This window comes from Loxodonta africana, chromosome 9 (genome assembly GCF_030014295.1).
Source record: "Loxodonta africana isolate mLoxAfr1 chromosome 9, mLoxAfr1.hap2, whole genome shotgun sequence".
In the NCBI taxonomy this organism is placed as follows: domain Eukaryota; kingdom Metazoa; phylum Chordata; class Mammalia; order Proboscidea; family Elephantidae; genus Loxodonta; species Loxodonta africana.
In genome coordinates, this window is record NC_087350.1 from 111,086,278 (window position 1) to 111,108,137 (window position 21,860).

General features: G+C 48.4%; 1 protein-coding gene across 7 annotated transcripts in view; it reads right to left on the bottom strand.

Annotated features, from left to right (window-relative positions):
• Positions 1-21,860, bottom strand: part of MLANA (melan-A) — a 68,429-nt gene that overhangs the window by 1,593 nt on the left and 44,976 nt on the right. For 6 of the 7 annotated variants that reach the window (XM_064290533.1, XM_064290532.1, XM_064290531.1 and 3 more), the window contains 5 exons: positions 17,196-17,422; positions 13,486-13,635; positions 10,836-10,930; positions 1,589-1,702; positions 245-295 (listed from right to left, as the gene is read on the bottom strand). In XM_064290533.1, the coding sequence (XP_064146603.1) occupies positions 258-295; positions 1,589-1,702; positions 10,836-10,930; positions 13,486-13,635; positions 17,196-17,248 (450 nt within the window). In that variant the 5' untranslated portion in view covers positions 17,249-17,422 and the 3' untranslated portion in view covers positions 245-257. Of the gene's footprint in view, positions 1-244; positions 296-1,588; positions 1,703-6,256; positions 6,354-10,835; positions 10,931-13,485; positions 17,423-21,860 lie in introns of all 7 variants that reach the window. The other variant, XM_003407353.3, reaches the window with a different exon arrangement.

The following is a 21,860-nucleotide window of genomic DNA, read 5'->3' on the forward strand; positions in this document are numbered from 1 at the left end:
AACTATGACCTTTCAGAAGCAGATCGCCAGGCCTTTCTTCCAAGGCACCTCTGGGTGGGTTTGAACCGCCAACCTCTTGGCTAGTAGTTGAGTACTTTTACCCATTTGTGCCACCTAGGGACTCCTGCCCGATGTAGTAAGAGCTGTTTAATTTCACAAGTGTGTATGTTGAAACATTGTTGAGGAAGGTTAAGAGAGATAGGGCTAAGGAGTTTCCCAGAATCTCAAAACAGCTTATTTTTACCTGGAATACCTTGTCAGTAGAAGCACCAAGCCATAATGATGAATCTTTCACCTGTTTACAGACACAAATGTACGTTGCATCTTTACATATAGGTAGACATACATACATAGATCCATGTAGTATTGGCTAAAGGCACAGTGCCACTATCTGTTGAGCACATGTGTCAGGCCTTCATTTAATGCTCACAATAATTCTAGAAGATATTTTCATTGTTTCCATGTTACAGATGAGGAAACTGAGGCACAGAGAGGTCAAGTCTCTTACCCAAGGTCACAGTTAACTAAGTCTTGGAGCTGAGACTCAAACACAGAGTCATTGTGCTCAACCATGACGCTATACCACATCTATACCAGTGATGTCCAATTGGGAGCCCTGGTGGCACAGTGGTTAAGTGCTGCAGTGGTGAAGCACTCAGCTGCTAACTGAAAGGTGGGTGGTTTGAACCCACCAACTGCTTGGCAGGAGAAAGACGTGGCAGCCTGCTTCTGTAAAAACTACAGCCTCAGAAACCCCATGGGGCAGTTCTACTCTGTCCTATAGGGTCACTCTGAGTCAGAATCGACTCTACGGCAATGGGGTTACAGGCCAGCCACATATGTAACTTTAAAATTTCTAATAGTCACATTAAAAAGAATAAACAGGTGAGATTAATTTTAATGATATATTTTTAACTCATTATATCAAGATATTTCAACATTTAATCAATAGAAAAAAAATAACTAACGAGTTCTTTATGTTCTTTTTCTCACAAAAAATAGTGTCTTTGAATTTGGGTGTGTATTACAAAAAGAAACTCGTGGCTGTCGGACTGCTGCCAACTCATAGGGACCCGTGTGTTACAGGACAGAGCTGTGCTCGAGGGTTTTCTTGGCTGCAATCTTTACGGAAGTAGATCACCAGGTCTTTCTCCCATGGCACCGCCAGATGGGTTCTAACTGCCAACCTTTAGGTTAGTAGTCAAGTGCAAACTGTTTGCGCCACCCAGGGGCCTTGGTGTGAATCACAGCACATCTGGGTTCAGACTGCTCAGATTTCAAGTGCTCACTAGGCACATATCAGACAGCACAACCCTATATGATTAAAAATAGGTTTTTTTTCTCCCTTGGATATAAATTCAGCAAAAAGAAGAATGTACTGGAAACAAAACAAGGAGATAGTGCATCCAGAACCAAGTTCTATCTTTAGATTTTACATGTAAGGCTCTCACTACTGACCCTGGGAAATCCGGGTATCAGAGGACTCAATTTAAGAAAATTTCTGTGTCCCCTGTTTATTTTTAATGGAAATACTTTCATTAAAAGCGGCCATACACAAAAACAACCAAGATGCAGGAGCTCCACCTACCACGGGTCCACAGTTGTGCTCTTGAAACAGCAGTTTGCTGTCCTGATGAGCAGATTCCTCGTGGGGGTATCTTCCTGTCAGGGGACTCTGGGCACCAGCATGAAGGCTTTTGTCCTGAAACATGAAGTCATGGGGGTCACTGGGTGAGAAGTTATAATCGAGTCCATTAAAGAAAAGAGAAGGAAGCCGAAGTTTCTGCCACTTACTAGCTGTGTAACCTCAGGCTAGTCACTTTACCTCTCTGAGCTTCAGTTTCCACATATGTAATATGAAGGCGCCCTGGTGGTGCAGTGCTAAGAGCTACAGCTGCTAACCAAAAGGTCAGTAGTTCAAATCCACCGGTAGCTCTTTAGAAACCTTATTATGCAGTTCTACTCTGTCCTATAGGGTCGCTATGAGTCAAAATCAACTCAACGGCAATGGGTTTGCTTGTTTAACATGAGGATAATACCACCTGCCCCTCTGAGTTATTGTGGAGATTAACTAAAGGTTAGCACCTAGTTCAGTGCCTGGCACCCACTGGTTAGGCAACAGAGATTTTTGAAGGGAAGGAGAAAAAGAGCGAATTGAAAAATGAACCTCAGAGAGTGAACATGAGGAGAGTAGAACGGAACCAGAGAGGCAGGAGCCAGCATCACGGTGGGGACTGGTTTATGATCCCCTTCACAGCAGGGACACACTATTTCTGAATTCCCTGTAATGACAGAATATCTTAAATGCTACCAATAGTCAATGCGTATGCGTTGATAGAAATGCTCTGGTAGCTCTGAGCTTCCAAATACTGCTGCAACCATGACGATAAATCAGTCTAAGGCTCAGCTAGAGACCCTGGTAGTGCAAACGGTTAACACGCTTGGCTGCTAACTGAAAGGCTGGAGGTTTAAGTCCACCCAGAGGCACCTTGGAAGAAAGGCCTGGTGATCTACTTCCAAAAAACCAGCCAGGGAAAACCCCAGGGAACACAATTCTATTCTAACACACATGGGGATGCCAGGAGCCAGAATGGACTCAATGGCAACTGGTTTTTATTTTTTAAAGCTAAGTTATGTGCCCCGAGCTATTGAGGGGAGGGGTGGGTAAAGCTTAGTTTGGTGCTTGCATCAGTTTAAGGGGTGATGACACCCAACCCCAGAACAGAATGACAGTTTGTACAAAGCACAGGCTTACCAAAGCAGAAGAGGGAGCCCTGGCAAGGTAGACTATTTCATCACTGACGTTTAAAATTGCTGGCACTTTGTGATAACAGAAAGCAGACTAACTCTTAGTTGCTTTTAGTGTTTAAATCCTTCACAGTTGTTGTTGCTGTTAGTTGCCCTGTGATCACCAGATCTGTCTTCCAAGGCACCTCTGGGTGCTTTTGAATGGCCAACTTTTAACGAGTAGTTGAGCCTCTCGGGGACTCCTAGCCTCCACTGCAGTGGTTCTCAATCTTTAGCAACAGCATCACCCAGCAGGCTTGTTAAGCACAGGTTGCTGGGCCCACACCCAGTCTGTGATGCTGTGGGCCTGGGGTGAAGCCCAAGAATTTGCCTGTCTAACAAGTTCCAGGTGATGCTGATGCAGCTGGTCTAGGAGCACACTTCGTGAACCACAGCTTTGCAGACAGTTCACCCCCTTGTTGCCTGCACCTGGGGTGGCCCACCCCATTTCCGCCCTTGCTATGCCACTGGGGTGCAGACTCAGATACGTACAGAAACCAGTCGTTAATACAAGTGGATCAAGTTGGGGTGGGGGGATGTAGCAAAGGACAGCATGTAACCCATCTAAAGGGACCACCACTGCTTAGCCGCTAGTTTTTGCTGGCTCTTTTGATTTTTTTTCTTTTTTTAAAGAAACTAGGAATTGAGCGTTGTGTGTAAAATGTAGCTTTTAAATGTTGGTGCCTAATTCAGTTTTCTAAAATGCAGGCCAAGTTGCATCTGTGAGCCCAAGGTGGCCTGTGGCGTCAGGAGCATGCTCTCTGTGGTATTAGTAGAGAGGGGCTGGACCAGGGCAGCCATGCGAATGGTCGGCTGCTCTTCCAGCTTGTCTTCACATGGGCACTTTGTTCTTTGGCTTCTACTAGGTTGGGGGAGGAGGGAGTCAAGGCAGGTTTCCCAAAGAGACGAAGTAGCTGGACCATCAAGTGGCTGGATCTGGATGGGACTGGGCTGATACCTAGAGAGTCTGTCGTTTTCCTAAAGGCTAGTCTGCAGTTCTGTGGCTGTTGACTGTACTCCATGGAAAGGTATATGCACAGGAACCCTAATCTAGATGTCAAAATCCAGGGAGCTTCTGTTCCCCTCCCACTCCTCAGCATGAAAGCTCAGGTAAGGTAGTCAAGGTTGGTGAAGTAGGGGCGTCAGTGAAAAGGAGGGAAACCCTCAGTGTGATGGCCAGACACAATGGGCACAATACGGACTCAAACGACAACGATCATGAAGATGACGGCACGGGGCCGGCCAACGTTTCGTTCTGTTGTAAGGTCGCCCCTAGCAGAGCCCGCTCCAGAGCAGCTAACAACGACGAAGTAGTCAACGCGCTCTCTCTCTTTACCTCAATTAGGTTTTTCTTTTCTTTTTTTAAAATCTCTCACCTACCACTCTCCCAGCTCACAGACTACCCTCTGCATTTGCGTAATTTCAGTGAACAAACTAAGATGTAGACTACTGCGTCCTGCCCTGAGAGACTGGCCCAGAGTCACCATTTAGCAAGAACCCCGGGTGATTCTAGTGCAGGTGGCCTCTGAGCAGGCCTGGAAACACAAGGCCCTGACACCTGGGCATCCACTGAGTGTCAGCAGGGGTCTGGAAATTCTTCTCCAAGAATCCAAAGTATGTATGCCCTCAACATCCAAGTGAAGAAGTAAAACCGGTAATATAAGAACCATCTTCCAGGCCTTCACAAATCACTGCCCACTCCTCGCTTCAGGAACACGCTGCTGCTGCTGCTGAAAAAGACTTTCCTTTCAGAGGTTGCTTTTCAGGGTGCAGGGGACTTGCTAACCGAGGGAGAGGTCTGGGGAGATCTAAATTCCAGCTAATCTCGCTGCCTTTCTGTGATGAAGGTGGAAAAAGAAACATTTCAAAGTTTAATGAGGGAACCTGAGGTTGGCGTTTCATGTTCATTTATGTTCTCCTGCTTTAAAATGAAAGTAGAATGACAGAAGAGAGGTAGGGAGTTGATGGTGTAATTAAATGCAGTACTTAGTGCATCATGAGCCCCAGTGGCCCAGTGGTTAAGAGCTCAGCTGCCAACCAAAAGGTTGGCAGTTCGAATCTACCAGCTGCTCTTTGGAAACCCTATGGGGCAGTTCTATTCTGTCCTGTAGGGTCGCTATGAGTTGACAAGAGAGGCATAGGGAAGGGGGCTTCAGGGGTCTCTCACCTTCCACCTCTCCTCCTCATACTGCCAAGCTCTCACCACCCCACACACACCACCAACCCTTCTCTCCTTCTCAGAACCTTTTCTGCAGAATGACGTGCTTGCTGGGTGACGAATGGGACTTTCCAACATCTTTTGTAAAGTTTTTTTTTCCATTGTGTATTGACCTGAGAAGCTTTCCAATCTGTAATAACAAGAAAGAGAGAGAGGAAGGAAGGAAAGAAGGAAGGTAGGGAGGGAGGTAGACAGGTAGGAAGGTAGGGAGGGAGGTAGACAGACAGGTAGGAAGGTAAAGAGGTAATAAATAGCAACTCTCCTTTCTTTCTATTGCTTACTTTGGCTGCTTTACTGCTTCCTGGCTTTGGAAGCAAGGTTACTGAAAACTGGCCTACTTTTTATAGTTGATACTCTCAGCTGACAGTCCCCATTCTTGGAAGATCCTGCTGCCGGAAGAATGGACTGTGTCATTGTGTAAATCCCTGCTCATATGAATAAAGATGAAAAAGTTCTAGAAAGCCACAATGGCTGCCCGACAAGGGTGGAGCCTGTTAAAAACCAGGTGGGCTTTTGTGCGCTGAGAGGTGGATGGATCCTGGGTCTGCTGGGTTGCTCCGTACTGCAGAATTAGAACTTGGAGTTTCCAGGCAACCTGGGAGCAAAGGGATGACAGGGCAGGTGGGAGGAACAGGCCACTAAGCAGAGGAGCAGAACTTGTGAGGATCCCCGGAGGGATGGATAAGAACTAGGGCGTCCAGATGCCGTGGTTCACCACGCAAGGGATCACAAAACCATCCCCTGCGACCATAAACCATCGGTGCTCAGCTACACACAATAGCCAGGTGTGCAAGTTTGCGTGGAATCAGAGACAGGCCAAGGTCCTGGTTGGGGTGGATGCCTGGGCAGAGACAAGGGAAGGGTTGCAAGAACATCATGTAGAGAAAGAATTTGTCAGAAGCAATAATCAGAGTTAGAGGGGATCAGAGAATTCTACTCCCCCAAAAAGCTGTTGCGGTCGAGTCGATTCTGACTCTAAACGACCCTACGGGACAGAGTAGAACTGCCCCATAGGGTTTCCAAGGCTGTAATCTTTATGGGAGCAGACTGCCACATCTTGCTCCCAGGGAGCGGTCGGTGGGTTTAAACTGCTGATCTTTTGGTTAACAGGCGAGCGCTTTAATGCTACCCTCCCCCCACCCCCATCCGGCCCCAGTCCCCAGAAATTCTCAGAAGTGGAAGGACGGCTCTTGGATCTGGAGGAATTCGACCCACAGGGAGGAGAACCCCAGCAGTGGAAACGATACCCACCTTCAAGGTCTGGTATCCGCTTCGTCTTCTACAATACCAGCAGCCAAGAAGCAGTAAGATCCCCAGGATCACCGTCAGGATGCCAACCCCCACGGCCCTGGCCAAGAGACAGGCAAGTCCGACTCGGCACAGAAACACTGTTTCAGATCATGATGAACGTACATCAACCTTCTCTCTTCACGTGGGCTTTGAGAGCCAAAAGCAGCACTTCCCGGGCTCCAAGTAGTTTCCCGCCCCACCAGGATGGCACCTCACCAGGCCTCCAGGTCCTTCTCTAGGAGCCGCTCAGGTATGGGCCCACAGGTGCGACACTACCTGGCCTGGCCCGAGCACAAGAGGGGCGGTAGCAACTGATCCTTATGTGGACAGCATATTGGATGGAACTGAGTTTTCCTTCACATCGGGGCTGATAAAAAGCATTTTTTTTTTTACCAGTCCACAAACGGGAAAGGGAAATTAACACTGAGATGTGGCAGTCTGCTTTTGTAGAGATTTGCAACCTTGGAAACCCTATGGGGTTGCTATGAGTCGGAATCAGCGTGATGGCAGTGGGTTTGGTTTGTTTTTCAGGAATGCTGACTATAAGCCAGGTGCTGTGCTAAGCATTCTACATGCATCAGTTCGTTTAATTCTCATAACAACCCAGTAGGCACCATTTATTGTCCCCATTTCACAGATGAGAAGATAAATGCAGAGGTTAAGTGATTTGCCAACGTCATTCAGAGCTAGCATGAAGACCCCCAGTGAGTGGGCGCTTGGATTCAGACCAGACCCAATCTCCAGTGGCCAGGGCTTGTCCTGCTGTATTGCCTTTCTCTGAAGTAAAGCTGTCACAGGAGCAGGTGCCCAGCGGGCTCCTGTGACTGAAGGCAGCTGACAGGGCTCCCAGCCTGTGTGTGCCCTAATTTTACCCAGCAGCCTGCGGTCCAGTGCATCACTAGGGCTGGTGTCACCCTCCTCCGTGGACCTCTTCCTGTACCAGACCATACAGCACCCTGTCATTTTTTTTGTACTAATGTTACTCGTCAGTTGTTATTCCTATATATCACTCCCTCTTTTCCTTTAATTACTACTTTATTCTTTAAAAAGTTATTGATACAGGTTCACGAAAACTAATTACCACAATATTGTAGCTAAAGCACAGAAAATCGGACAAAATCAGAGACTGTAAAAACACCAGCAGCAACGAAAGCACCAGACGAGACCACGTGATTAGGGACATCCTTGTAATTGGGTAACAGTGACAGCTCTGACTGGAGTGCGTTAGAAGGTTCAAAAAGTAAACTAGCTGCAGAGTTGTAGCCTTGTAGGTACATTGACACATGTAAGCTGGGCTTACGAAAAATGTTTTTGTTGTTTTACCTAACTACAGAGATATTTTTATAGACAGTCATTTTGATGTCACCCCCTCTGATAGTGTCACCCAGTGTAGCCCGCACCCTCCGCAGCCCACTGGGGATGCCACTGCTGTGGTCACGCCCCGGGAGAGTGGGCACAGATGAGCTGTACTCCACTTCACACACGGTCACACCACACTCACCACACCCCCACGGCTGGCTGAGAGCGGGAGACTCCAGGACGTGGCAGACGTGTCAGCGAAGCTCACCGACCAGCCTGGCACAGCTCCTCAGGGTGTCACCCAAATGCCACCCACATCACGCTCACCTAGGATGCATGTGAAAGTGCAGGTCTTGGGGCCCCACTCCAGACCCACTGAATCCGCCTCTCAGGTGGAGGGGCCTAGGAATCTGCATCTTAACAAGCCCCACTGGTAAATTCCACACCCTCAACTGTGAGAACCACTCCCCACGGAGGTTGCAAAGGGTGGACACACAATGCAAGTGGGTTGCCCTTTGGCACTGGCCGTGGGAACCGACTTTGTGGTGTTCTTCCTTGTTCTACCTGGTGCACGACTGCCAGAAGGATAAATATCCTCAGAGAATATTACAGACACATTGTTCCAACGAAGGCGTCTCTGCTTTCCCACCCCGCTCTACTTCACCTGTCTAAATAGGCAACCAGCTGAGCAGGGGCTTTTTGTAAAAGGAAAACCAACCAGTTGCCATCGAGTAAATTCCAACTCATGGCAACCCCATGTGTGTCAGAGTAGAACTGTGCTCCATAGGCTGATTTTCCAGTAGATCACCAGTCCTTTTTTCCTGGGCACTTTGGGGTGGACTTGAATCTCCATCCTTTTGATTAGCAGCCAAGCGTTTGCACCCCCCTCCCCCCAGGGACTCCTGTGAAAGGAAGGACTCCTGATATTTGTGACCTTGTGCACAGTTGACCCTTTTCTGGACCAACCCCTTTCACTGCCCTGTGCAAGGTCACGACATTCCTTGCTAAGAGTGTCACAGTCGGTGCAGGGGGCTTCGGCCATCTGACCTACACACAGACAGCAAAGCGCCAAAGGAAATGACTCTGCTCTGGGGAGGATCCCTCCTTGCTGGTAGCCCCAGCGTTTCTTGTGTTCCTTGGCTCGTAGACAGTTCCTCACACATTCTACTCTCCCCTCCCTCCCCTGTGTGTATCTTTCTCTCCAGGTCTGTTTTCCCTTCTTATAAGACACCACTCAGAAAGAATTAGGTCTAGGACCCACCCTACAGCGATATGACCTCATTAACGCAACAAAAGAAAACCCCCTTTTTCCAAACACGGTCATATTTACGGGTACAGGGGTTGGGGTTTCTGCATAACTTTTGGGGGGATGCAATTCAATCCATAACACTGACTCAAGCCTTGAATAAACAGGGGGACACTTAGCGGGTCTCCTGATTAACTACATGTCTCTGCTCATTTGAAGCAACAAACTTCCCCTCCCAGAATCACAGACTCTCAGGACAGAGGGACCTCGGGAAGGCCATCCAGCGCCACCTCAGAGGAGAGGGGGAGGCAGATGGACACCGTCTTAATAAACATTTTACTTCAGGAAGAACTAGAGACCTCACCAGGGTGATCAGTCAGAGCTGAAATGCTCGTACTTTCAAACTTCTCTGTGCCGTATCCTTAGTTGAGGAGAAAAACCCACTGAAATCCAGGCAGGAGCATGGAAGGGTTTACCTCATTTTTTGAGAGACTCTGACTTTGATCTCAAATGAACTTTATCCAGCAGATCACATAAAAGACGGTCCAAATAAAAGCCTGACTCCTTGTTTGTCCTGTCTGACCCCACTAAAAGGGTAGCCTTTCCCTCTCACCCCACCCCCTTTCATCCCACTCAGGGACGGATTACCCACTAAGCAAGGTATGCACGGGCTTAATTGTGCTTACTTACTAATCTGTAGTGCACAATTTCACCTGGTGAAAAACAGATGCAATTGTGCACTACAGATAGGTAAGTAAGCAAAATTAAGCCCATGCGTACCTTGGTTACTGAAAACCAGAGCATACATGCTTACTGGTTAATCCACTCCTGCTCCCACCCTCCCACACCACCCCCTTCCCCACTCCCATTACCACACAGGGTGCCCCTCCCGCCTCTCTGATACCATTACAGCACTTACCTTTGACGACACCATTCTCGTGCCTGACTCACCCACTAGACTTGAAAGATTTTCTAAAGATAAGAATAGTATCTTGGGCCAGCACCCAATACTTCCCAAACCCAAACCAAACCCACTGCCATCAAGTCTCCAACTCATAGCGACCCTAAAGGACAGAGTAGGACCACCCCATAGGGTTTCCTTCTTTATGGAAGCAGACTGCCACATCTTTCTCCCACGGAGCAGCTGGTGGATTTGAACCACGACACCTTTCGGTTAGCAGCCACGCCCTTAACCACTGCACCACCAGGACTCCTATCCAATGCTTAGCACTTAGAAATGGATAATCATATAGATACTTATTTTTAATTATTTCATAATTTCAAACACTTTTGCTTAGGACTAAGCGAAAGTGCAGAAATTATGACCACATTTTTGCCCAGTAGTGAATCTGCAGGTTGAGGCACACACACCTGTCTTCATCCTCTCTGGCCTGCAAACCACTCTCAGGAATCTGAGCAGAGTAAGTACAACTGGGTTATATCTAAGGATTGAGGAAAGAGACATCTAAATCGGAGACAGAAAGCTGGGTGGTTTTCAGCTTAGGAACCCAAGGCCAAGTCCCAGTAGCAGAAACGAATAGTTGCCATCAAGTCAATTCTAACTCCTGATGACCCCATGTGTGTCAGCTTAGAACTGTGCTCCATAGGGTTTGCAATGGCTGATTTTTCAGAAGTAGACCACCAGGCCTTTCTTCCGAGGTGCCTCTAGGTGGATTCGAACCTCCAAGCTTTTGGTTACCAGCCAAATGCATTAGCCCTTTGCACCACCCAGGGACCCAGTAACAGAGAAGGCAGGAAAAAAAGGCAAGGTCCAGCTTCCCACATTCCTGTCTCCCTGCCTGCTGGGCCTCAGAGAAGTTGAGTGAGCCGCTTGCAAGACATGGTCCCCTCACCCCGTGGCTGGGGCTCTCACCCTCAGGGTAGAAGAATACTAGGGAGGTTTACAGGAGGTTTACTGGGGTGTGCAGGTGGAGGCCAGCAGCCTGCCTCAGCACAGGGCCCCAGAAACCCCTCTGCATCTGGTTTTGAACTTACTCTTCAGCTGTGATGGAGGCGTGGTGGTATCCCTTCCTGGGGTAACCATGTATGAGGTGAACATCTTCTCTCGGCATCTTGTGGAGTCAGGACACCTAACGGAAGGGGCACATGGCATCATTTAAAGCATCTGAAGTGTTGTCCGTCGTCATCCTTTAAATACCCACAGCAACATTCTCTCCAGACAGAGAGCAGCTACTGCGCAGACCCCCTGGCTTCTCTCTCTGGGATGGTTTATACCTGCTTCTTTCAGGGTTTGATATCAAGGGCTTTGGAAAGAGCTCAGGTTTCTAACTCCTTTCCCTCCCACCACGCCAAAAAAAAAATCAAGCCAGTTGCCCTTGAGTCAGTTCTGACTCATGGTGACCCCATGTGTGCAGAGTACAGCTGCTCCATAGGGTTTTCATGGCTGGGACCTTCTGGAAGCAGTTCAACAGGCCTTTCTTTCGGGAGGCCTCTCCGGGTGAGTTGGAACCACCAACCTTTCAGTTAGTTGCCCAGTGGTTAACCATTTATGCCGCCCAGGACTCCAGCCCCTTCCACCAAGTGAGAATTAAACTCAAAGAGGAAACTACAAACAAGCAAAAACTCTCAAACTGAGTTATTATTTGGGAGTAAGGGGTGGGGGGTATAATACTCTCCTTGCTTCCAATTGGACCCTATAACATAAATTTGCGGAGAGAAAAAAACGAAACAAAGCAAATAACAACAATTTAAAAAAACAGCATTTTTATTCATTCCCTACCTTCCCTGGCCCAAGGATGTGGTTAAAAAAAAAGAAGAGTTATTTCTCCCCAATGTTGTTATTTGATATCACTCCCTGCGCAAAGAGGAGCCCTGGTGGCGCAAACGGTTACGCATTCGACTACTAACTGAAAGGTTGGCGGTTTGAATCCACCCAGTGTCTCCTTGGGAGAAAGACCTGGCGATCTGCTCCTGTAAAGATTACAGCCTAGCAAACTCTATGGGGCCGTTCTACTCTGTCACATGGGGTCCTTATGAGTCACAGCTGACCGGCTGGCACACAACAACAACCTGGGACAGATGGAGGGCTCTGATGACATCCTGTGGTTTCCCAGAGTCCTCTTGGCCTGAAGCTAGTCATTGGTGTGGGAGGCAGAGTGGCTCAGCGTGGCACCTTCCAACCCACTCTACCAAAAGGACCAGCCTGTACAGGGGCCTTGGCTAATCCATGTTCTCCATGGACCTGCCTGTCTACCGATTCCTGCCCCCACATCTAAATCAATTTCTGCTGCTCCCTAGTTCAAGACACATGAAAACCCATTGCCACTGAGTTGATTCCAACTCACAGTGTGACCCCATGTGACAGAGTAGAACTACAGCATAGAGTTTTCTTGGCTCTAATCTTTATGGAAGCAGATCACCAAGTCTTACTTCCTTGTGCTTCTGGGCAGGTTTGAACTGCCAAACTTTAGGTTAGTAGTCGAGACCAAACCATTTTCGTCACCCAGAGACCTCAAGTCTCATGACTAAGGTTTAAAAAAGAAAAGAACTTAAAAAAAAAAGCTATAAAACATAAAAACAGACAAACAAAAATCTCATGAGCTGCAATGTCATGATTACAGTGTGCTTGTTCAAAACCAAGAATGGAAGCTTCTCTACTTGCCCTTGTGCATTTTTCTTCCCTCTCATTGTTCTTGTGAATTTCGAAGTTCTGATCCCCACAGAGTTATAGGAATGAGCTCCAGTGGGAAGAAAGCACCAGGGGAGACGTGGGAGAGCAGAGTAGGAGATTCACCACAGAAGTCCTTTCCACTGGGGCATTTTATCTGTCATTTCCCTTCCTAGCTTTAAACAAGAAATGGCATCAGAGATGGGTCATGTGGGGAAGGGGTGGTGGGGGAACCGTGTGTTCAAAATTACAAAGGCAAACTTGATGAATTCTACGCTAAATCCTTGGGAGAAAAACCTGGCAAGTCTGCACCTCAAGCTCAGAGCCTTGGCAGCTGGTGTTGTCAGCTCTGTTGGGTCAGCCCCTGACTCCTGGCCATCCCATGCAAAATGGAACAAAATGCTGCCTGGTCCTGTGCCACCCCCACGTTTGATTATGGATCTGGCCATTGTGACCCATAGGACTTTCACTGGCTGGTTTTCAGAAGTAGATCGCCAGGTCTTTCTACCAGGTCTTTCTACCTAGTCTGTCATGGTCTGGAAGCTCCACTGAAACCTGTTCAGCATCATAGCAACACACAGGTGATGGCTGTGCACGAGGTGCAGTGGCTGGGAATTGAACCCAGGTCGCCTGCACGGAAGGTGAAAATTCTACCACCGACCTACAACTGCCTCCGTGGCCATCAGTGTGGAAACAGCAAATCCACCTCATCCCATCCAAGCAGAGAGAAGTGACCCTTTAGGTGACAAGAGACCACGTCTAAAGCAAGGAGGTTCTTCTCCCAGCCTGAACACCCACTTTCCCTGGGCCTCTGCTTTTCTCCTCCAAGGTCCAGGAGGGCTGAGAAAGGATCAGTGAACCCTCAGAAGCTGGAGAATTTCAAGTGTTGAGGAGAAATTCTGTTACGACTAAGCATCAGGGAGGCAACAAGGAGGGTGAGACAACCCACCAGAATCTCCCAAACTCTGTTGTCAAAGAACAGTCGGACAGTTATGGGTTAGCAGGCAACACTCTTACCTTTCTTGATGAGACACCCTCCCGTCTGCTGGCTGGTGGTATGGGAAGACTGCGTCGCTGGCTCTTAACCTCACTTTTTTTTTTTTCCCCTGGTCTTGAGTCCCATGATAATCACGAGCTTGGAGTTCTGACATGGTCATCTGTGATTGCCTAATTGGCATGAAAGAACCGATTTCATCCCTCCCCTCAAAAAGTCACAGCTCACTCTGACCTGTTTTCCCCAAATCCCAATGTTTCTCCCTAGGGAAGCCATTTATTTTAAATGCTGGACCTTTCTCCCAAAGGTTGCCAGGTACAATACAGGACACAACAGTCGTCTTCGCTCCCCAGCACACCGTTGTGGACAAACAACAAAACAAATACCCACCAGAATGCCGGAACATGAGAGTCCTCATCAGCCGAGGACTTAGATTAAATGGTCACAGTTGTGGATTGAATTATGTCCCCTCAAAAATGTGTGTAACAGTTTGGCTGCGCCATGATTCCTGGTATTGTGTGATTTTCCTGTATGCTTGTTGTTAATCCTGCCTCTATGATGTTAATGAGGAAGGATGGGTGGCAGTTGTGTGAGTGAGGCAGGACTCAACCTACAAGACTGGATTGTGTCTTGAGGCAATCTCTTGAGATATAAAAGGGAGAAGTGAGCAGAGAGGCAGGGGGACTACATACCACCAAGAAAGGAGCACCGGGAGTAGAGCTTTTCCTTTAGACCCAGTGTTCCTGTGCAGAGAAGCTCCTAGTCCAGGGGAAGATTGATGAGAAAGACCTTCCTCCAGAGACAGAGAAAGCCTTCCCCTGGAGCCAACGCCCTGAATTTGGACTTTTAGCCTACTTTACTGTGAGAAAAAAAAACTTCTCTTTATTAAAGCCATTGATTTGTGGTATTTCTGTTACAGCAGCACTAGATGACTAAGACAGTCACTAAAGTCCCCTCCCCCTTAGCGCTCTGGGGCCCCACTCCTTCTGGATCCCAAAGCTTTCCAGTTTTCACTTCCACCTTGGCTGTGGACAAGAGCTGTCCTGTGTGAGGGCGGTATCAATGTGCTTTTATATTGTTTAATGGTCACTGGAATTGGCAAGAAAGAAAACGGGGCGGGGGGACTGGTCCTTCTTAGGCGGGAGACAGGAGTGTGAGTGGAGAAGAAGATAGAAAGTAAGAAATGATTAATAACCATAAAGGTTGAAGATTAGCCAGAGATAGAATCACCAACTTACAACCCATTCATTCAGCAAATATTTCCTAAGCACCAGCTACATGCTGAGACTGTAATAGACTTGGGGATTCCAGGGTGACAAAGTCAGACAAGTCCCTACACTTGTGGAGCTTATATTCTATGAGATAGAAAAGTAAAATAAACAAAACAAATGCCCAGTGTGTTAGGTGGTGGGTTAGAAAGCATTGAGTGGACAGGGAAAGCCTTTCTGAGGAGGAAAAATTTAAGCAAAGATCTAAATGATGAGAAGGAGCCAGCCAGGCAGAGATGACGGAGGAGCATCCCAGACAGAGAGTATAGGGCAAAGGCCCTGAGGTAGAACAATGGAACACGACTTAGTCTGAGTTCCTGGACGTGCAGCTGGGTCCGGAGATTTTAGACGACAATCATGAATAATACAGGTGCCTGGTGTCAATGGCTTTGGGAAGAGCAATTTCAATCTGAACCTTGGGTCATGTCTGGTAGCTCCCGGAGAGTCCTAGTGGCTGAGAGAAGGCACTTCTGAGCCAAGGAGCCCGAGGCTTGTAATAAGCTGGAGTCTACAGCTAAACTGGACCCTGGGATGACTGGCAGCAAGACCACCAGGAAGGAGGCACTGACCTGGACCTCAGGTCTCCCTCAAGTCCCCTGTGACATGGACTAAGTCAGGGGGCTTGAGTGTGCCCTGGGTGGAGACTGTAGGGCAGCTGGCATCATCCACTCCCCCAGAGGGGGCTAGAGGACCAAACTCAACACAATGGGGACACTAAGACCTGTGTGAAGACATACTCTCTATCTCGGTAGCTTCTTGGAGCTCAAGGAGGGAGTCCTTACACACCCTTACACAGGTACCTTGTTGCGTCTTTGAGAGGTTTGCAGTTTATGACGTGCCAGGTTCTTTCGGGGCTATGAGCCCCTGGTAGGCTGGGTCTGGACTCTTCAAATAAAGGTTCCTCAGAAGGTCAGTTTATCCTCAGCCTGGAAAACCACATCCTGCTTCCCAGAATCCCGCTGGCTTCCCTCTGGGGTCACAATCCTCAGACCTGCCTCTGCCTCAGGCTCCGTCTGCTCTGCCACCTGCCCTCACCTACAACACTTCCACCAAATAAACTGTACAACATCTGTTGCTGTTGAGTGGATTCCGACTCATAATGACCCTATAGGACAAAGTAGAAATGGCCCATAGGGTTTCCTAGGAGCAGCTGGTGGATTCAAACTGCTGACCTTTTGGTAAGCAGCCAAGCTATTAACCACTATGCCATCAGGGCTCCCAACATTTCCAAGCAACTGCCTTTTCCTTTTCTTCAGGGCAGTATAGCCCTGAGGCTAAAAACAGGGGCTCTAGAGTCCAAACTGCCTGGATCCCATCTCTTCAATCTGTGTGACCTGGAGCAAAACAAACTCCAGAGCCTCAGAGTCAGCATCTATAAAGCGAGGCTAATTTTATGAAGTACCTGCTTCATGCGTTCACCAAAAACCCAAACCCATTGCTAAGTCAATTCCAACTCATAGTGACCCTACAGGACAGAGCAGAACTGCCGCATAGGGTTTCCAAGGCTGTAATCCTTACGGAAGCAGACTGCCACATCCTTCTCCTGCTGAGCAGCTTGTGGACTCAAATCATCCACCCTTTGTTTAGCAGCCAAAGGCTTTATCCACTGTGCCACTGGGGCTCCTTCCTAGGTGAGTTGTGGGTTAAAGGAGGTGAGGCTTCCCACGTGCTCGGCCCAGGGTCTGGCACAGAATAAGCTTGGTAACAAGAGTGAAAACTGTTAGTAGGATGCTGCCCACCTGTTACCCCTTTGGGACAGCTCAGACCTGCCTTAAGGAGCAGTTCGAATCCACCAGCTGCTCCTTGGAAACCCTGTGGGACCGTTCTACTCTGTCCTACAGGGTCACTATGAGTCGCAGTCAACTAGACAGCCACAGGTTTGGTTGGTTTTTTTAATCTTTACCGAGGTTCCAACGGCTGACCTCTCGGTTGGCAGCCGAGTGCTTAACCGCTGTGCCACCCGTGCTCCCCATAAAGATTGTAGCCTTGGAAAGCCTATGGGGCCATTCTACTGTCCTTTAGGGTCGCTGTGAATTGGAATTGACTCGATGGCACAGAACAGACCAACAGAGTTTAGACGCCCCAGGGTTGGGACACCTTGACGCCCACTGACTGGTTCTCTGCTGCCACCTAGCGGGCTGTGTCCTCCTTGCACCACAGGCCCACCAGATGAAAGGGGCTGAGACATCTCTTTGATCTTTTCAAAACCCTCCAGTTTACAGTGCTCAAGCGCCAGACTTTCCTTTTCTCGTCCTCCGTGGGGCTTGGAGCCTCCCTCTATGTTCCCCATTAGCCTGTGAGCTTTTGTTTTCTCTCATACACAACCCAGTAGAAAATGCTAGAACACTGGAAAAGGCGCTGGGGTAACTGGGAGTTGATGCTGCTGCCCTTCTGTGTTGTTGTTAGACGCCGTCCGGTCAGCCCTGACTTGTGGCAGCCACATGCACAATGGAACTGAACGCTACCTGGTCCTGCGCCATCCCCGTGTCTGGTTACGGATCAGGCTGTTGGGATCCATATGGTTTTCACTGGCTGATTTTCAGACGTAGATTGCCAGGCCTTTCTTCCTAGTCCGTCTTAGTCTGGAAGCTCTGCTGAAACCTGTTCAGTATCACAGCAACACACAAGCCTCCACGACAGACGGGTGGTGTCTGTGCGTGAATGCACTGGCCAGGAATTGAACCTGGGACTCCTGTATAAAAAAAAAAAATAAATAGATGGTGGGAATTCTACTGCTGAACCACCACTGCCCCTTACTCTGTAGGAAAAGCCAAAAAACAAAAGCAAAAACAGGCCTTGCTCTTTAGAAAGCAGAGAAGGCAGGTAGACACCTGTGTAGGGACTGAGGCAGGCTGTGGACACCTTTCCCTCCCCATGCCTGGTGGGGTCCTGGAACCAGCCAGAACAGCCTTGAATCCCAGCTCTCACACTCATTACCTGTGTGACCTTGGGCAAGTTACTTAACTTCTCTGAGCTTCAATGTCCTCATCCGTAAGAATAGTAATAAATAATAATTACAAAATGGCTGTGAGAATTAAATGAGATAATATATGTGAAATTGAAGTAGTGCCATGCCTGGCAAGTTGTTGAAGCTGAAGAAGACTCTGGGAACATCCCGTGATGTGCCAACAGCCTTGAGAAGGGTAGGGGCAAGCCTGTGAACTCCTGGTCAGCTAAGAGTGTTCACCAGCTAACCCCCTCTGTCTGTGGAGAAAGGGGACCTAGGGCTGAGGTGAGCTGATGGAGGAGGGGCAAAGGGGAGGTAGAGAAGGGAACGGAGTGAAGGTGTGTCTAGGTGGGACCCGGAGGGGGAGCCCTAGCAACCTGGGAGCCACTGGGGGACACGAGGAACCCTCTGTCCTCCCTCAGACACCCCAAAGCCAAGAGTGATCTGCTGGCTCAGGCTGAACTTGAGTCCTTGCTCCCCTCTCAGGGAAGCATGGGGGAGGATCAGTTGGTCCCTACTCCATTAGGAGAGTTTTTCTAGGAGAACTAGTGGCAGTCCCTGACGTGGGCACAGAAGCTGGCTCAAATGAGAGAACCACGGTCCAGTTCCCAAGGTCGTTCAGGTGGGCAGAGAAGGGTGCCAATAATCAGGAGTGTGTTAATCCCACAGCACTCTCAAGAAGGAGCGGTTGCAGGACTGCATTAGAAGGACTTTTAGGGTGGAAGGATGTTGAGGACACCTCAATGTCTGCGACGATATCAGATCATGTTAGAGCCATCCCAGAATTCTGTCCACAGTTGTTGTTGCTGTTAGCTGCTGTGGCCCCAATTCATGGCGGACCCCATGAACAAGCGAAGACACGCTGCCTGGTCCTGTACCCCATGATTGGTTGTGGTCAGATCATTGTGATCCGTAGGGTTTTCACTGGCTGATTTTCCAGAAGTAGATTGCCAAGCCTTTCTCCTTCATCTGTCTTCATCTGACAGATGGGTGGTGGCTGTACATGAGGTGCATTGGCCTGGAATTGAACCAGGGTCTCAGCATGGAAGGTGAGAGTCCTACTGCTGAACCACCTCTGCCCACTGTCCACAATGTAGTGGGGGTATAGGTTCTACCTGGGAGCAGAAGGCAAAGGACAGGCTTCTAAGGAGAAGACAGGCTTACTTTGAGCCTAGAAAGATAAGTAGGGTTCACCAGGTGTGAGATGTGGGGGGGGGGGCATTCCAGGTGGAGGATAGATAGGGATGGGGGTAGAGAAGGTGACATTTCAGGTGGAGGGAGGGTCAGAGGCATGGAAGAGCCTGGGGGGCTTGGGGAACTGCAAGTAGCTCTGTATGGCTGGAGATCAAAGTGCAAGAAGAGGAGTGGAGGACACAAGGCCCAGGCCCTGAATCTGGAAGGGCCTAGAAGGCCAAGCTGAGGCTTTTGGACTTACTCTGCAGCCTCGCTAAGTTACAGCAGGGAGGGGAAGAGGTGGGGCTGATCACACTTGGGGTCTACCTGTCTTCTAATGCAATGAAGATAGCTACCTCCTGGGTGGCTGTGAGGATTACATGCATTGATGTGTGTGAGACCATCTGGTGAACTGTAAGCAAGGATGTCATGTTGAGACTGAGGTGCGCCTCACCCGAGCCATGGTATTTTCAATTGCCTCTTATGCGTGCAAAAACTGGACAATGGTTAAAGAAGACCAGCGAAGAATTGACGCCTTTGAATTATGGTGTTGGCAAAGTATATTGAGAATACTATGGACTGCCAGAAGAATGAAAAAATCTGTTTTGGAAGAAGTATGGCCAGTATGTTCCTTAGAAGCAAGGATGGTGAGACTTTGTCTCACATACTTTGGACATGTTGTCAGGAGGGACCAGTCCCTGGAGAAGGACGTTATGCTTGGTAAAGTGGAGGGTTATTGAAAAAGAGGAAGACCCTTAATGAGATGGATTGACACGGTGGCTTCACAATGGGCTCAAGCATAGCAAAGATTGTGCGACTGCTGCAGGACCAGGCGGTATTTCATTCTGTTGTCCATATGGTCGCTATGAGTAGGAACCGGCTCAACAACACCTAAAAACAAGCCATATTCACATGAAAGCCATAAGCAAAGATGGTCCTTGAATGGCAGGCCATTGGATTGGGGACATGGAGGGGTGAATAAGAAAGAGTCTGGGCTTTGGAGACCAGCTGATTCAGATTTAAATCTTGGTTCCAGCATTGACTAGTTGTGTGTTCTTGTATACGCAAGACTCATCTCTTTATCTTCGAAATGAACACAGGACCTGTCTCTCAGGGACGCTGTTGTTAGCTGCCGAGCAGTGAGCCCCTGACTCATGACGACCTGTGCACAACAGAACAAAATGCTGCCTGGTCCTGCACCACCCCCTTGACTGGTTGTGGATCAGATCAGCGTAATCCATGGGATTTTTATTGGCTAATTTTCAGAAGTGGATCACCAGGTCTACTCCATCCTAGTCTGGAAGCTCCACTGAAACCTATTCAGCTTTCATAGCAGCAGGCATGCCTCCACTGACCGATGGGTGGTGGCTGCACATGAGGTGGATTGGCCTGGAATCCAACCCGGGTCTCAGCATACCAAAAAAGAAACCAAACCTGTTGCCATTGAGTCAATTCAGCCACATAGTGACCCTGTAGGACAGAACAGAACCACTCCATAGAATTTCCAAGGAGCGGCTGGTGGATTCGAACTGCTGACCTTTTGATTAGCAGCCAAACGCTTAACTACAGCGTGGAAGGTAAGAATTCTACCACTGAACCACCATTGTCCCCAGGGAAGCTGTTAGATGAGGGCTATTGTGCCTGGCATGGAGTAAAGTTTGGTATCAGTCAGGATTCTTTGTTTTTGAGCAACACAAACTCAACTCTGGCTACTTAAGGAAATAAGAAAATTAATGGGAGGTTACAAACGCGTCTCACAGAACCAAAGAAAAGTCTGAGCAAACCAGACCTTAAGAAGGAACAGAATCAGCAAGTCCTTGGATATTAACAGATAATCCTTTAGGTTGTATGTCATGGATCAAATTGTGTCCCCCCCAAAATATGTGTCAACTTGGTTAGGCCATGATTCCCAGTATCTGTGGTTGTCCTCCACTCTGTGATTGTAATTTTATGTTGAGAGGATTAGGGTAGAATTGTAACACCACCATTACTCAGGTCTCCTCCCTGATCCAAGGTAAAGGGAGTTTCCCTGGGTTGTGGCCTGCACCACCTTTTATCTCTCAAGAGATAAAAGGAAAGGGAAGCAAGCAGAGAGTGGTGGGACCTCATACCACCAAGAAAGCAGCACTAGGAGCAGAGTGCGTCCTTTGGGCTCCGGGTCCCTGCATGTGAGAAGCTCCTCAAGCAGGGGAAGATTGAGAACAAGGACCTTCCTCCAGAGCGGACAGAGAGAGAAAGCCTTCCCCTGGAGCCGACGCCTTGAATTTGGACTTGTAACCTATTAGACTGTGAGGAAATAAATTTCTCTTTGTTAAAGCCATCCACTTGTGGTATTTCTGTTATGGCAGCACTAGATGACTAAGACAATTGTGACGTCAGAATAAAACCTTTTTTTTTTAACCATGTTCTTGGAGAATCTTGTTTGGCTAGCTTAGGTCTCATGCCAAATCCTTGCCTAGACATGGAGGGGTCTGGGGAGTGGGCTTAATGAATGCCCCATAAGGCTGATGCAACAGGGAAGGAAAAGAGTTGCTGTTACCAAAAAGAGAGAGACAAAGAGCTGCCCTCTACAACATTCGGCAAATGGTGCTCATCGCAGGTATTCTGGGTTCATCGAGCTTGGATTTGCCCCTGAGAAGCCTCCCCAGTCTTTGTTGTTTCCTAATAAGCACCGTGAGAGGACCAGGGTTGCGTATCCTGAAATCCTGCAAGAAACTAAAGAAGGCTGCCAGGAGCCCCCAGTCAGATTCTCGTCTTACCACTTACTGCATTATATTGACATCAACTGCTCATGTCTGATGTTCCTACTGGTTTCTGAGCTCCCAGAAGGCTGTTGCTGTGGTTAGCTGCCATTGAGTTGCCTCAACTCATGTTGGTGACCTCATGTATAATAGAACAAAAAATTGCCCAGTCATGTGCCATCTTCATGATCCTTGGTATGTTTGAATTAATTGTTATGGCCACTGAGTCAATCCATCTTGTTGAGGGTTTCGCTCTCCTTCACTGACCC